Raw genomic sequence first — 17,511 nt, forward strand, 5'->3', positions numbered from 1 at the left:
AAACTAATTGAGTGAGCCAACTTTATTATGGCCATCAATATATTTATGGCCGTTTGTAAATCCTATACGTTATAACCCGCGGCGTAAAATATTCCTCGGTTATTACGGCAAATTATTAATTACCGCGTAATCATTGGGATATAAGCTGCTGTAATTCATGAGGATGCTAACAACGCCAGTAATCAAATAACGGAGCGTAATAAAGTATTGTTGCAAAGTAATTTTATGATTTTATCGATTATTGCTATGAATAATAAGTTAATAGTAAAGATCGCGCACTGCTAGTGCTTCAAAGATAAAGTAATCTACAAAGTATATGGATATGAAGATGACGATTAAGTAGGTATAGCCTGACCAGGAACATAAAAACCCTCGCCATGTTGCGGAAAACTAATGGTACTAATTTCTTTTAATGGCAACAGTAACTGAAAACTTCATTGAAATGTCACCTTGCATGTCAGTCTATTGCTGTCAAAGTGTAAACAAACTTTATTTTAAATTTGCGCAATTGATTTTGTGAATTAAATTGCTAAAATCTTTTTATAGTCGTGATAGAAAAGTGGTTCACAATGTGTTAAAGTATTTGTCAAAGAGAAATACTAAGGGTTCGGACAATATTTTCATTGAATAATGTTTCCGACAAAGGTTGTCAAATTGACTGACATGTTTATCGTATAGTACAGTCCACTATGAAAATTAGCTGTAGTTTGTTTCAACTACCAATTTTAAATTTTTTTGTCACTTTCTAAGTGTTGAATTTTATGGAATTGGGAAAGAAGTACCGAGTTTGAAGCGTTCATGAGCAGACATTGCAGTTGAATATTCAAGTTCTGAATTTGATTATTGATGAATAATAAAATAAATCCTACTAGCTCGATTGATGGTTTCATTTAATTTATTTAAACCAGGTTACCTATAATAATATTTTTTCGTTAATTTATGAAAATATCAAATTAGCCCGTAATCCTGAATCCTGATACATAAAGTTAGCCTATTAATTTAACACAGGTACGACTGTACTCAGTGTTGCACTATCAAATGCAATTGACGCGCCTCTATGCCAGGGTTTTTATGTTCCTGGTCAGGCTATACACATGAAATCAAGAATTTTTGTTTTTAACACTCAATTAAATTAGTTTCAATAAAATCATTGTTTCAGTATCATTCATTGTAGTCAGTACTCATGTATCAGTTTTAAGATAGAAAATTATGTTTATTGTTAAGAATTACCTATATTAGGTTAATATTATGTCTTTTTAATTGCACTTTATTTTAAGATGGTTTGTACAAATAAAACAACAAAATTAGTTTCAATAAAATCATTGTTTTTATTCTCTCCACATAAATACTTAAACTTGGATTAAACTTAATCCGCGATTAACGCTAAACAAGCTACATTATCTAAGTACATGTTCGCAAGGATTAACAAAGTGACTAAACCTTCGTTATACACAATCATTAACACTAACATATAACAAAAACATAGTCTTGTTTGTATGTATGAGTCGCAGGTTAAATGTTCACTTTAGTGTCGGTTACCAAACTTTTTATTATGTTATATTTGCTTTCGGTTAACTGATACAGTGTAAAATGCGCTAGACTGCTTTGTTAAAGGCATCGTATTCTAATCAAGGTAAAAGCACCAATCATTGGCATTATCTTAGTTAATTAACTGACCAAAAATTCAATATCTTCGGTGAATTTGTTGATTTTTACCTTGCATAATGAACGACATCAGTGGAAAAATCATGGTAAGACAAAGTAGTAATTTGCTGGTATTAAAAATATTTTACAATAAGATCTTGAATAGATCCTAAATCGTTTGTCTTACCATGATTCAACAACTGCAGTGTTAAAAGCCTTTCCCAATAGCAGTTGTTTAGTATTTAGTTTTGTATTACTGTTTTATTAATCTGTTAGCTATTTAAACCTGGACTGTAAATCCCACACACACACATTATTATTGTCAATTTACACAATACACTTGACAATCAAAAATATTCTATACATACAAATGTACAAGTTCGTAAGTCACTGGTCCATATAATAACATTAGTTAAAATAAAAGCAGGGGTCTGGACTCTATGCTAATAAGACACCTACAAAAATTCGTCTCTTCATTATAATCTATGTAAGTATTAATATGTATTATTTAACTTCAGATTTAAAGCGTAGAACCGTAATACTTTTGAAAACGTTATTATAAAAATATTTTCTTATATAATATAAGGAAGACCAGGATCCAGGCACTGAGACTAAAACTCTATGTACACACCAACAATAGCACCTTATATTTTCCTTTCGTATGTCTGAATCTATATACCATTAACTACTAAGTATGCTTGATTTCCTTTACGCTATTTTGGCAATTAAGGAGATTACCACAGGTAAAACTTTTTTACAGAACCTTGTGTGTGAATCTATTTATATCTATAACTGAGCAGGAATGATTTTGAATTTATTTTCAAACTTATTTACAAAAAATACTAATTGCAAATCGTGGATGCATCAAATGATACTATACAAGTAAATCTAAATTATACACTCGTTAGCTATACGATTACTGTAGTCGGTTTACTGAGCTTTCTTCAGGTGTGGTATAAATAAATGCTAAGAATTAGCAACGTACCATACAACTATATCTTTATATGTTTAACTATACAGTTTATAACTTTGTGACCCTGTATAAGATGTAGACGTAGTAGCCTCAACATAGTACGTAAAACTACTTTACGGCTTTATGTACAAATATAAATTCTACATTTTTAACATTTTAACTTTAAGTCAGGGTCCTTTAGCACCGAAAGATATGCTTTTATACAATAGCAGGATTATTTTTGTATGTTACAGTTTGGCCGATCGAAGCTTTAGTAAAGCTCAACTGTCTTTTATAAGCTACCGTTTAGATTTCAGCTGAAGATGTAGTCAATATGTGTAATTTTATCTTATTTAATTAAAACATTGTAACATTACTACAAAACTTACATAAGCTATTATTTATTATTATTATTACTCATCAAACTATTGATGTCAGATTTAAACGTACACCAACATACAAAAACGATCCTTATAAATTTAACACATTTGGACGGCAATACACAACATTCAATGTATTTATATACAGAAAATATTCTGCAAAACTTAACTATTAATCCTAAAGCGTCTTAAAACGTAACTAAATGCAAAAATCTATAAAACAGGAAGACTTTACACTCATGAACTCTGACTAAACGTAGTTAAAATTTAACTAGAATTATTATGTCTAACATGGGATGCTGCTTATTCGAAAGGCAAACAACCAGTCTTTATTACGACGAATTCCCGGTTATCTCGGAGATAAACGTTAACCTTATCTACGTTTGATCACAAACTACGCATCATCTGAAATTCCCATAAAGATTATCGTGGTAATTAAATAAGATTTTTGATATTTGTGAAAACGCATGGCTCGTAATTGGTTTCGTGACCGCAATCGGTACGTTTACCTTATTCCGAAATATTGTGATTTGATTTTGTGATGCGATACCGTGCATAGCTTTGATTTCAAAGAAAATATGAGTGACATAGATTTTTAAGTAGTAAGTAGATGTAACATCCGATTTTCTCTGCTAAGAAAGCGCTACAGTGAAGTAGAGACGTAAAAGTAAGTCTAAAGAATACGAGAATGTCTTAACTAGGACTGGTAGTGTTGCTCCTCGGTTCAGATTTTAGTGCTGTGCCATTTATCCGGGGGCCGGGGGCCGGTGTGGCCGGGGCCGCCGGGGCCAGGGCTTGGCACTGGGCGCAGGGGTCCAGGCGGCGGGCGAGCACGGCCCGCAGCTTGAGGGCCGGCCCTAACTTCATCTGAAGCATACCGGTTAGGTGGTCTTCAGTCAGGAGTGGCAGGCCGGCACCGTCAATTCTTTGCTCTCGGAAATTCTGGAAAGAAGGAAAAACTATGTTAGATAAAATAGACATTAAAATTTCTTAGCGAACAGAGTCGTTTCTCAAACTAAATTTAACTCAAACGACGAACCATCGTGGTTTCGAGTCCCACCTTAGGCAATTCGATTTTTTCAAGTTATTTATTTAAAAAATAGATATTTATAGGTAATACATGAATTTGGAACTAGGGCTTGCAATATCGGATAGTTTTCAACTCCGGAACTGATTTCCGATATTGGGCACTCAACTCCGGAATTCCGGTTCTAGTTCCGGAGTTGGTTAAAAAAGAAAGCGCCTCCCGATAAACACGTACACGTATGTGGCCTCCACTTTAGAACCTTGCCCTATCGGCCGTCTGTTCTACGTACTATGTGCCCTGCCCATTGCCACTTTAGCTTGGTAATCCGATCGCTATATGTCAGGCAACTTTAGTTCGTTTACGAATCTCCTCATTTCTGGTTCGATCTCGAAAAGAAACACCGAGCATAGCACTCTCCATACCATGGTGTGCAACTTTGAGCTTATTATAAGCCTTATAGTAAAAGGCCACGTTTCCGAACCGTGTGTCATCACTACTTGTAACACACACTGATTGTAGACTTTCGTCTTTAGGCACTGAAGTGTTTTGGTCGAAAAGATGTTATGTAGTTTCCCAAACGCTGCCCAGCCGAGTTGAATTCGACGTATTATTACATCTCCCTGCCTCACAGCTCGCTGCAGAGGAATCGCAGAGGAATCGCCCTCGTATTCAGCCAGGCTCAAAGACCTTCTCATAGTCTAAGAACGCCAAGCATATAGGCAAGTTAGACTCTTCGGTCTTCTGTATAACCTGCCGTAGCGTATAGATGCGGTATATGGTAGTGTAAACGTTTCGATAACTGGCTTCCTCGAGAGACTATAAGTCATCGAACCTACGCGCGAGACTATTCGTGATGGCTCTCAAAAACAGCTTGTAGACATGACTCAGAGTCAGAACCCAGATGGGTCTGTAATTCTCCTTTCTCCTTAATAAGGCTTTTACCCCTTTCTTAAAGAAAAACACCACCAAGTATTTGTTCCGTGCCTCTGGCATTATTCCCTGGAGTAAGACGGAGTTAGTCTATGAAGGACTTTCAGTATCGGCTTATCACCTGCCGCGTTCAGAAGCTCCGAGGTTATTCCGTCATCACCCGGTGCCTTGTTGTTCTTTAGCTGTTTGAGAGCCATCCTAATCACGCAAGGGCTGATGTCCGGCTAATCTTCGGTATAGTGTCGAGTTAGCTTAGCTGTTGGAACTGTCCTGTGGCTGAGCTATTAACAGGTTTTACTCTATCATCCGCTCTCTTCAGCTGGCTTCGCCCATTAGAGTTGTCTCTAGCGAACATTTTGGAGCTTTGGTTTCGCCCTATTGCCTCTTTAATATTATTACTAATAAAGTTGCGAATACATATTTTATCTCGAGGACTTCCTTATCTAAGAACCTATTTTGATACTTAAACGTTTTGAAAACTTAAAATAATTTATGTAAAATTTCAATATCGGAATACGATATTGGCTTCAGTTCCGGAATTGAAATATCGGAAAAAATGTATCCGAAATTCCGGAGTTACGAAATTCCGGAATTCCGGTATTCAAGCCCTATTTGGAACCATCGAGATTCCATGAAAAGTGACTAAAAACTTTCGATATGTCAGAGAGATTTTATCGTACGCAATGACAATGAACCTGAAAAACCGAGGTCCAAATAATTACAGCCTCCGTCTTTAAAGAGTTTAATAAACAGCTAAGTGTTCGGCGCGCGCGCACCTGTCGCGAAGTCATCCCGTGTACCGCGGTCAAACCGTTTAGGTACTTTGAATATTTAAGATAAAATGTCAATTTGGACACAAATAATACGGCATAGCTAATTTTATTAATGTGTCCATGTGATAAAATTAAGCATTTAAAGTAGCAAAGGCAACCGACTGAATTAATTTTATGAGATCGATTCAGTAAAAGCAATTAAGTGAGATGCTTTAACTGTTAAAATATACGAATAGTAACAGTAAGTAAATAATATCTTAATTTGCAGAAACATAAGTGCGATAACGGTAGTATTGTAATATTCCAGTACCTGAAAACCAAGTGCTTATCATTCAGTAGCTGAAAAGTTTTTCAAGAATCATGCTTCACCGTGTATTTCTGCGTTAAAACTAAGAAATAGCCAAACAACAGTAGCAAGCTGAAAGTAGGGAATATAAGTTAAATTTTATAAAAAAAAATAAAACCGACACCAAATTTCCTACATTAAAAAGCAGAATAATAATTACTAATTACCTACTTATTTATTAGGACGAATTATTAATATTTATGTAGGTATACCATGATTGATACTTCTGGAGTCGGTGCCAAGATTATGAAACATGTAAAGTTTGCCTGCACCGACTCCAAAAGTATCAATCATGGTATACCTACATAAATATTAATAATTCGTCCTAATAAATAAGTAGGTAATTAGTAATTATTATTCTGCTTTTTAGTGTAGGTTTTTTGGAGTCGGTTTTATTTTTTTTTATAAAATTTAACTTATTTCTTGCTTTTTAGTTGACTAATTATTACCTTGATGTTACCACTGAAGGTAGGCAGTACATTGAGACCATATTCTTAATGTATATTATAAAAAAGTTCATCCCCAATTTTCCACCCTTGGGGGTGAAAATTTTCTTCAAATTCGCATGAAACCACCCTTTTGATAATACCTATTCAACAAAAAAATAATCGTTCAAATTGGTTCATAATCGGCGGAGATATTGCGTATAAAAAAGTTCATCCCCAATTTTCCACCCTTGGGGGTGAAATATTTTCTTCAAATTCGCATGAAACCACCCTTTTGATAATACCTATTCAACAAAATAGTAATCGTTCTAATTGGTTTACAATCGGCGGAGATATTGCGTATAAAAAAGTTCATCCCCAATTTTCCACCCTTGGGGGTTGTTTTTTTTATTATTAAATTTAAATGGGACCACCCTTGAGATATTACCTATACGCTGAAAAAAGATTTGTTCAAATCGGTTCATAATTGGGGGAGCTATCGCGTAACAAAAATAGAAAAAAAAAAAAAAAAAAACATACGGGTCGAATTGAGAACCTCCTCCTTTTTTTGAAGTCGGTTGAAAATAGAAAGCATCAAGACGATTCGTGGCGGGTCGCGGCGCGGGCGCAGCGTCCAGCGACCTGTCATCTCCGCGGGAACGTTGACAAAAAGCGCGCCGCCTACGTGACGTCCTGCCTCCCCGCGCCCCCCTCCGCGTCCGACCACTTTTTACACCGCGACATTTGCCCGGAGTTCGATCCGTGTCATGCGACGTATTCCTTTTTTAAATTGCGCCGGCGCTCGATTATTTTATTTTTTAATTTTATAAGGCTTCGAAGCGGCCGGCCGCTAGCCAGTAAAAAGCGATAGCGTATAAAAAACTCTATGAATAATTAAAGTGAGATAGCTACTGGCTAGATCATGGGAACGGAATTACGGAGCGGCGACAGGTCGGCGGCGCCCGCGCTCGCGTTGAAGGACAGGTCAATTTGCAGGGCTCGTCTTTTTAAGATTACTGTTCTGAGGCCGATTCTTTATGCAAATGGGGGAGTAATAAATAACGAAATTAGCGCATTTCACGTTGTGAGACAGGGCTGAATTAGATTTAGAGCGAAGGGTCGACCCGGTTAACCTTCGGATGTGGTTTGTGGTTGGAGGGCATGTTTAGTATAATGGAGGTTACGAACGGGATCGATTCGGGACTCTAATGCGCGTGCCCGCGGGTCAGGCGACCGGCCAAATGAAACGGAATGATATTTGAGAAAATTGTTTAATTGGGGCTCGAATTACGGGTTCAAAGAAGGATCAGACCAGTTCCTCGGGCTTGAACTTTTTGTGGCTGAGTCAACCGAGTTTGATGCTTCGGTTTAAGTGTCGGTTGGTTTTGTTATTTCATAAACTGTTTCTCACTGGCTGAAATGTAGAGTCATTAAAAGTAACAGCCTCATCCCAAAGGCAAAGGCACATTCTCAAAATGGCTAAGATAATGAATTGTTTTTCGAAAATGTCCTGTGCTTCTTAACAGGAATTTTTGCTGAGTTTCCTATCCAATAAAAACGTAAAAAATACTTGACACCTATACAGAACTAAGACCTATCAGCCATCTTTGGCCTCGGGGCGTTCGATGGAAGAGGTATAAGTGTTGTGATTTTAGCGTTATTTTATTTTGAAAGTAAAGGGCAGCGGTAATCGGCCGGCGCTGGCGATCGGTCAGCCGCACTTACGGGGGCGGGTAGTTAGCGATGAGCACACGCAGCCAGGGATTGTATCAATGAATATCTAAACTACTTTTGATGTTTGAGAATAAATAGACCTTACAGTTTCAAGTAGAGTTCAAAAGAGATAGATAAAGCTCTTTGTTGTTCACTACACTTTACACTTTCTTTACTTATAGATGAAAATTTTGGTTGATTTGACAATTTTTATTTAATTTTCATGAATGCTATTTATCTTTTACTGCATGGAAAATCTACCCCGATGTCGGTGTGTAGAGATTATAATAGCATTACTATCTTCTTATTCACTTCTAATTGGAGATTCATTCATTATTCTTGACAGAAAGTCTACCTAACAGGATCCACAGAAAGTGTACAACGATGCGTAGATAACAATGGAAATGCGTGCGCCAATATGCACCAGACAGCTAGTTAGCCGCCATACAAACAAGGCAAGAAACAAAAGCTTGTAAAAATGCCGGCCGCGTCGCCCCATCCCTAACCTTCAGCGAAAGTATCCGCGCATAGAATATTTATAAACGTCCGCGCCCTCCATAAATCGTGGCCAGCACACAGATACTGCGTATCGCCCGTGGCCATGAACCGCTCTTAAATTGCGGCCGGCCACAGCAGCCGTATCCTGAACAGGTTGTAGAGCAAAAAAGGTTAATACACCGCTTCTCAAAGTGCGGGTTGCGACCTGAAGGGGTACAAGGGTGGCGTAACTGGTCACTTCGCTGGTTCACCAGCCTATAAACGACTGTGTTATTATGTACCTAAATAAAGTATTCCAGATTTAAAGCAAGATGACTTAGGCCTTGATGTCATGCCCTGAGTGCCCAAGCAACTGCACTGAGTTTTGGGCTGACACTGTGTAGGTTTGTTGTAGAAGAAGAAGACTTAGGCCCGTTTCAGTAATATGTCAAAATGACAAGTTTATTCTGAGATTAATATTTACTCTTGTTTGGTCGAATCCACCCTTATAAGTGTAATGGTAATGCATATTAAGTACAAAGTATTTGTGAAATGACGTCTTAGAAATTTTCTTCTCTTTCTCCAGTAAATCAACTTCTAGCATGCTAAACTTAGAAAGTCGTTCAGCAGACGTGCCTTCAATTTTCATATTAAACGGACTTTAAGCTGGAAGTTCTACAAGAAGTTTAGCAACCTATGGTTCAAAGTATGCCCCGTGCGGGGCGCTGGACCCACGGGAGGGGGCCGGGGCCTAATGACAGGGGCGGCGGCGCCCGCGGCGGCTACCGCGCGCAAATTGATGCCTGCGCCCTCTCCGAACCTTTGCTCCTGGCTAGTGATGTGCGCACTCGATAAAGTGACAGCAAGCACGCGGAATAGAGAGTTATAGTTCGCTTATCAGCAGGTGCAATCCGGTAAGTGTGGTGGCACGACGCAAGGTTCACGCTCAATTTATAGGCAGCACCGCGGGATAGGCGTAGCGTCGTTAATGTCGTAATGCCGGTGCTTGGCAAACACTGAAAATATGATTTGCATGAACAGTTTGCGGAAAGCTGTTAACCATTGTTATCTATGGAAAACACTTCCATAGTGCTTGTGCGTAAATATTTTCAGACGTGCGTTCCACTTCAATTTGATACCAATTGATAACGAGTCTAAACAATAATTAGGCAATGTTGCGTTTGTAAATCTATCAATTGTATTATGTAAACTGACTGATCTTTAGTAGTTACGTGCTCCCGCTACCTGAACCGTTAGTCATTAAAACAAAATAACCAAACGAACAAAGCATCACAATAGGGGTCACGCAACGCAATTTCACTACCGACTAATATCAGAGTATCGACATCGATAATCGTGGAGATAGTATCACTATTCGTCCGCATTACTCTATAAAGATTGCTATTAAGTTTAAAGCATCGGGCGCACGGCTTATATTTAGCTGACGGTATGCGGTGTAATTATATTCGGGACCATCGCCATTTCTCTCAGGTTTTTTACTTTTTTCAAGAGGTAAGGGGTCATGGGACGGAGCTCGACTGCCTCTGTTTAAGTTTTTTTACCAATTGTCGTTTTGGCGTGGTGCAGCTACTTTCTAACTTTTACTTTGTAATGGAATCCATTAGAACTTGGGCGGTAACGTTGTTATTAGTTTCTTAGGTACGATGCCGTTAGAGTGGTACTTTCGATGAGTTATTTTAATTTTCGTTTTTATTGTAAGGTAAATTATAACAGTGAATTTGATGTATCAAAATATATTAACTATATCTACGATGATCTCAAGAAATAGAGAACGGACGACTGAAGCGACCGTTGTAAAACGTACCAACAATAACAATACAGATTACCTCACTCATTTTGTTAGAAAACTTATCATCTGGCATCGGCGCGGGCGCAAAAAGCTTCTACATAATAATTGGAAAATAGCCTAGCGATGGCCAGGGGGAGTGGCCCGGCGCGAGCGGCGAGCGAGACAGAGAACGTTCGTCTTTATGCACGATAGAGACAGCGCCCGCATGGGCGGGGTTACGCTAAACGAATGTGGTCGATTACTGCCGAAGGTAGCCGAACGGAAACCGCCCAGTCGGCGATGTTGGCGCGTTCGCGTGGCTACTTAAGTTGACCCGCCAGCTTTTCAGCGGCGCTTTCCACGGAAAGTAATTTTAGGGGTCAACTTACGCTGGTGCGGTCGGCCGAGACAATGTTAACAATGTTTGAGCAACGCAGCTCCATTATAGTTTGATATCGGCGTAATATGTGGTCGCGGTAATGGACAACGGTATCCCGGGATTACGATATCCCTTTTGTAATTAGTGGGGTGGAGATTTGCGCAACAGCGATCTCCTTGTAGATTTGTGAGGTATTTCGCTTAGTTAACGATTGCTGGAGATTGTGCGATTACGCAGAGTTCTTTGTTATCGTGTTGTATTGCTTGTATGTTGGCATTTTATGGTGCGTGTTGATATGTTTAGGGGACAAATTGCAGGTATCTCTAGATGCCATCTTTTGAGGACCTGACAGTTTTAGTATAATAGTCTTACAACACAAAGTATTTTATATTAGCAATAAACGTTGATTGTTTCGTTAAAGTTAATTGTATCCATTATTCAATTATGTTGAATAGTATTTTTGGTATCTAAGCAGCGATCTACAGGCTAGCCCCGAGTTTACCTATCACCTTTTTAGCCTTGCTGAACATTACATTGAAATTCTATTTTGTTACAATACAGGATGTTGTGGTGTGTTTTAATTACAGTGATTAATTAGCAATGTTGTGTATTAAAATTGTAATTGTAATTTGGTGCGAACGTAGAGGTTAAATTGTTTTTAAACTCGTTGGTGGGCAGTAATCGGTTTAGATTATTTTAGGTTACAAGAGTAGGTACGTAAATTAGAGAATACACTTAAGAAATATAGAGACACTTCTACTTACTCATTCCTACCTAATTATTATATGGAACAGTCATATTTATTTAAATGAAATATGATAATTTTTATCCCGAGTACGTAACCTTCCTATCTAACCTATTTTGATCACTTTTTGCGAAATCGATTTTTTAGAAACGTGTGATTACTAACGATTTTTCTTGTAGACGATATCATACTTGGCTTTTGGATTGATGGTTGCTGACACTTACTAAGTCACCCTGTATACTGTTTATAATTGATTAGCTAGTCAGAGCCCCAAGGCGCAGAGGTTGAGGTTAAATAAGGTCAAATAAAGACTCTATGGCCTTACAAAAAGTATCAATAGATATTTTATACACAAAATTACACCTTGAAAGTCAAAAAGGCTGCTCGGAATCAGACATAGTAAGTTTAAACGTGCCGAAATATTGTTTTGTTAATAAAATATTGGTATTTTTCATGGCCAGAACTGAAGAATACTCATAGGCTGGGTTGCACTATCTTACTTTAACTTTAACAAACGTGAAAAATCTGTCAAATTCCATATAAAAAACACCGGTTATCGTCAAAGTTAGGTGGTGCAACTCAGCCTTAGGTATGCAAAATCGATTTCAAGTAAAGTACTTAGTTAAATAAATAATTTGTCATTACAGTCTTAAGCATAACGTTAGTTATCCTACTAATAAATCGGACATTAGTTAAACACAAAAAGCCTCTCACATAATATACAATAGTTAAAGTAGACTGAGTAGATTCTCTCTCCGCTAAATAAATATTGACAGTGCTAGTTAGTTAGTGCTAGTTGGGCCAAACATAGTGATACCGACTTCATTTTTAACACCTTGTAATATGTTATTTACCTATGTTCCACAAATAAACGAATTTGATTTGATTGATTTGATTTGATTTGCTAATTACGTGATGATTGATTATTATAAATTAGTAAATTAGGTATGCTGTTATTTATCAAAGCAGTGTTAAACTTGTCATTTAATTAACACCATCATAGAACATGGATTTCCATGCTCATTGCTCATTTGTGCAGCGATTTTTTCAAAGAATTTTAGGGTGATCCCAGTGTCAAGACAGGAAGAATAACCAAATTATTCGAAATGTGATTGTTGTCCATTGTTTTACATTAATAATGTTCACGTAATGATGATTAATGTCATCATTAATCATCATCATCAGCCCTTTACAGTCCACTGCTGGACTATGAGCCTCCTCCACTTTAGTGGAGGCAAGCTTAGCAGGCGGGTTGGAATAATGTAATAATGAAGTAAAACTTGTAATAAAGTTGTAATAAACGCTATTTTTCTACAACATATACGCCCGTATCTACAAACATTACTGTGAGGTCTTACAGTGCGCGTGGACGCACATGGTGACACACGAACCAATCACAGAGCTCTATTCAACGCTGTGCGTTCGATTTGCTGCTTCACTTAAGCAAGCATAGTTTGTAAATACGGGCGATAGGCATGTAAGTATCTGGGACTATTCCCACCTCTCGTTCCCACCACTGCAACTCCTGTGTAGCCAGGATCTTCAGCTTGACCGCCATAAAAGTTCAAGTAGACCTTCAAGTTTGTCCCGGGGGAAAGTTAAACTATCATTGGACCCGCAACGAAATTAATCAAAAGAACATAGGAGGAGTTCAAAACAATTAAGGTTCGACTTCCCTCCATAGGCATTTATAGTATGTTATGCCCTCTTTTGTATGCGGGCCTGCTGCTTCTACCTCCATGACGGTGGCCACTGAGGCAGCGACCTCCGAGTGGACTCCCGTTAAGCAAATATGCGCACGCGTCGCGCCGTTAACCCACGGATTTTCTTTATAGCATGTGTGCTTACATTACTACCACGAGAGGCATATGTACTCGTAAAATATTGTAAAAAGGAAGTGTAGTGAGCTAGATTTTAAAGCAAGGTCGAGTATGGACTTGTTCAGATACTTATTAGTTTATTCCGTTGTCTAGTACCCATAGTATAAGCTTTGCTTAGTTTCAGGCTAGAGGCGTAGGCGTAAATATCTAAGTATATTTAATAATAATAATATCTACCAATGTCTCTTTGAAACTGTAGCGACCTTACAGGAAAACCAACGTTCTTGTATTCTCAAAGCTGTTTAATTCTAATTATCATTATCCATAAGTTGCGTACTTTATTGAATTTCTATTTGGCTTAGAAATATTCTTATCAAACCAAAACCAATATTGATTGATATTGAAATTTAGAGAAATACTTTACAGTACTCTAACGTCGCTCAAAAATGACACATTTAGTTTAGTATAGGTTTTTAAAATGTCTTATCTATCATAAGTCCAACATGATTTGAGATGATCCTACAAAATTCCACTCGGACGTGATTGGTGTTTTCTTGAAAAGCATAAAACCAACAATGGTACGCTTGAATCAAGCCTGCGATTGCGATCTCGCTGTTATGTCTGCGCAGACGGCACGCGACCGCACTAGCCACGAGCGAGCATCGATATCGATAAAAAATACAACCACACGAGCGATAGACGCGACTCCGCGAACACTGACTAAGCTGCGGCACGCGTCTTTATAAAGGCCAAAGCACGAAGCAGATATGTCGATAAAAAGACCCGTATCTATAGTGGCTATGAACTTTAGTATAATAGGAACGAGCCTCGGTAATCGATCGTCCAGCCGCCGCGTTTGACGATGCGGCAGGCACGGGCGAGCATCGATGTCGATATTATCGATGGTGATTAATTCAACAGCCAAAACTAGAAAAGACGTGGGTGCTATATCCATTACAATTTATTAGTATAATCTGAATTAATCTGTTAATAAAGTTTGTGTCAACTTTTGCTAATACCACACCTCAGGATTAAGTATGATTTACAGACATTAAAATAAAATAAAAATATTTGCAATAAACAATTTGTCATTAACTTAAAGTCATCTCTAGGTAAGACGATGTTCCTTCGTGATTGTTTCTCGCAATACTCATTAAAATAATTTGTAAATATCACGTAATAAACGTAAAGTACAAACATGAGATACGTCTGCAATACTGTAATCTACTAACTGATCCTAACTACTAACCGTAACATTAAACGGGCTTACACTTAGACAAGTATAAGCCTTAATAAGCATAGAGCGTAATAAATATCTAAGTCTATAACCTATAACTGACGTGGGCGCACTTTCTCAGGTTGAGGGCGCGGCACGCGACCGCTACTCGCCGCCTGCTAGGCATGGGGTAATATCGATGTCGATAGAAACAAAACCACATAAAAATTAGAGCAAATTAAATCAATTATTCTTGCAAGGGCGCGAAATAACGTCATTATTATTATTTATGCTAACCTGCTTAGAATATAATATGGAACTATCAATATATTTCTTATTTTCATTGTATCTTTGGAAAAGTTTAAGTCGGTTTTTTCTATTTTACACAAGTTATGAGAATTGTGGATGGCATTTTTTTCAAATTAAGAAGCTTTCGTGAAAAATATTTGGCTTGCACTTGCGTGCTACCAAAATATGCACAATTTAATACTATCAAGACATCTGATACCATTATTTTAGCGCCATATTGATGCTTCATAGTATAGTTAGCTTTGGGTTAAAAAATATCGATATTCCACATCCCATCCTTAGCAGTTTACAAGTGGCACGAGCGCGATAGTATCTGGCGATGATACAAGCAGATTGTTTCGCCGAGCCGCGCGTACCCAGAACTATTACCCGATTGTTATTATCCGTAATCGGACGCTTTTAATCGACTTTCCTTATTCCGATCACTTTTTATTACTTTATTAGACGTTTTTACACGGGATCCATGTCAAAGCGACGTAAGCTATTTGACTGTTAAATTGCATTTATTAGCTAGAGAGAAGAGAGAAAACGGGAATCAAGTTACTAAACAACCAACATTCGTATTGTACCGTAGATACACCAAAATAATACCAGTATGTTTCATTTTGCCTTTCGTTTAATAAGGATATTGGTTCATTTATCAATTTTATATTGATCAATGTATTAGGTACGAAACGATCATAATTATATGACAATCCTCGTAAGGCTTAAAAGTAAATTCTACAGAATTGAAAATTCAAAAGTATTTACTTTTGAACAATTTAGTTCATTTTTCAAGAACTTCCCTCCAATACCTACAGAGGCGTAAGTTCAAAACACGCAGCGATTTTCAAAAAGCAATAAATACAGTGAATTTCATTAAAAGCCCTTGTTATGGTAGCGGGCATTAAGCACGCGTGTTCTTGCTCCGCTAATGCGAATCCCGAGTCCGCAGCCGCGTGTTAACTAAACGCCGTTTACAAAATATGCATTAGGCTGAGGGTGCGTTCACACTGGGCGCGCAAATAAGCGTATAGAACTATATGTAGATATTAAAAGTCCACAGTAAAGTAACAAAAAGTGTCAAATTATCCTTTAGGCTAAGGATGCGTTCACACTGGGCGCGAAAAACCAAGAATAAAACTTCAATTATTTTCATAATCAACAAATAAAACTAGTCAAATTTTTTTGGAGATATTCATATTTTATACATATTCATTTATTCACTTCGCAATGTTAGAGACTTAGCTCTAAAAAAAAAACAATGAGAAAGTTTCAATCAAAAAGATGCCATATCCTATTCATCTTCTTTTGTTTACGGCCAGGTCTGAGGAGTTATAAAAATACCTACCGTACTGTAATAAATATTATCTCGTTCATTAATATTATTTTGTAATCGAATTAACAATGTATTCGTCTCTTCACCACCCACGTATTCAAATGCTCTCGGTGAGGGTGCCGCATGATAATACATATGCATTCGCAAGTTATATAAGCGCACTTTGCTAATCTAGCGGCGAAGTAGAGCAACTTCCGCGAAGCGAAAAATATCGGCGGAGATAAAAGACGCTTGTATTGTGGGTAGGAAACAAGTTAGTACTCACTTAACATGCAAAACGCTTTCAAATAATTGCTTGAAAACCTAAGGGATTTTCCGCTTCAAGTTCTAGCAAATTGATGCTCACTTGGAGGTCTTTTTAATAGTCACATTTCTAAAAAAATACAACGAATTTCTATAATTTGAAGCTAAGGAATAAAAAATAGTTAGTACACAAATAAGTTTGTATGTAGTAGTAACATAAAAATCTTGTAAAAATATTTTTTTAAATCCAAAAACTCTTTTGTAGTCTTTCTAAACGACTTAAAAATACTTAACTAACGACATCTGCCATTTCTCGGTAGAGGCAAGTAATCGTAATTACAAAGATTATCACGATAAGCCAAAGCACGGCTTACGAAAGATTCTTTTGATTGAAAATAGCGATCAATACGTCTAATACCAATAAAACCAGGACTTATCCATCATTACCTGAGATTAGGCAAATACCTCAGGCTATATACATTAAGAATTCCTTCCAAGTAGGCATATTTATTAGGCTTAGGATGATATGAACAGATGTTCAGGCGCATATTTATTTGCGCCACCGGAAATGCCCGCATCGAGAAGTGAACTTATGAATAATTTGCCGCGTAAGAAGCTACTTCAAAATTGCTTTTCGAAATTCGAAAAAACGCCATGCTGTTTTCTTATTTCAAAAATTGACGACCGCTAGTGACGTTTGATTTCAAAAAGTAGGTGTCATTTGACAATATTAACCGAACGAAAGGACCCAAAACAAATCGGTATAATGAATAAGCTTTTGTTTACAGACATAATTAATGGTTGCATTTTTTAAATTATTTGAGAAATGTTGAACTTGTATTGAAAGGAAAATTCCGTCTATGATGATACCACAGTACAATGCTAATAGGTGTTACTTCTCAACAAAACTAGCCTGCAAGATTACCTATACATTCATATTGTAATCCACCAGTACACCCAAGCAGGGATTACTAAGGTAGCCGGCACGTGACCCGGAGCGTAGTAACTCGCGATAATCTCCGTGC

The 17,511-nt window shown here is 37.5% G+C and overlaps 1 protein-coding gene across 1 annotated transcript in view; it reads right to left on the reverse strand.

Annotated features, from left to right (window-relative positions):
- Positions 1-1,304: 1,304 nt before the first annotated feature.
- Positions 1,305-17,511, reverse strand: part of LOC114350235 (polyhomeotic-like protein 3) — an 86,920-nt gene continuing 70,713 nt past the window's right edge. Inside the window, exon 7 of the mRNA XM_028300939.1 lies at positions 1,305-3,918. Coding sequence (XP_028156740.1) covers positions 3,670-3,918 — 249 coding nt within the window. The 3' untranslated portion in view covers positions 1,305-3,669. The remainder of the gene's footprint in view (positions 3,919-17,511) is intronic.

The sequence above is a fragment of the Ostrinia furnacalis genome, unplaced genomic scaffold, assembly GCF_004193835.3.
Source record: "Ostrinia furnacalis isolate ACB-3 unplaced genomic scaffold, ASM419383v2 OfSCF0831, whole genome shotgun sequence".
Lineage (NCBI taxonomy): Eukaryota > Metazoa > Arthropoda > Insecta > Lepidoptera > Crambidae > Ostrinia > Ostrinia furnacalis.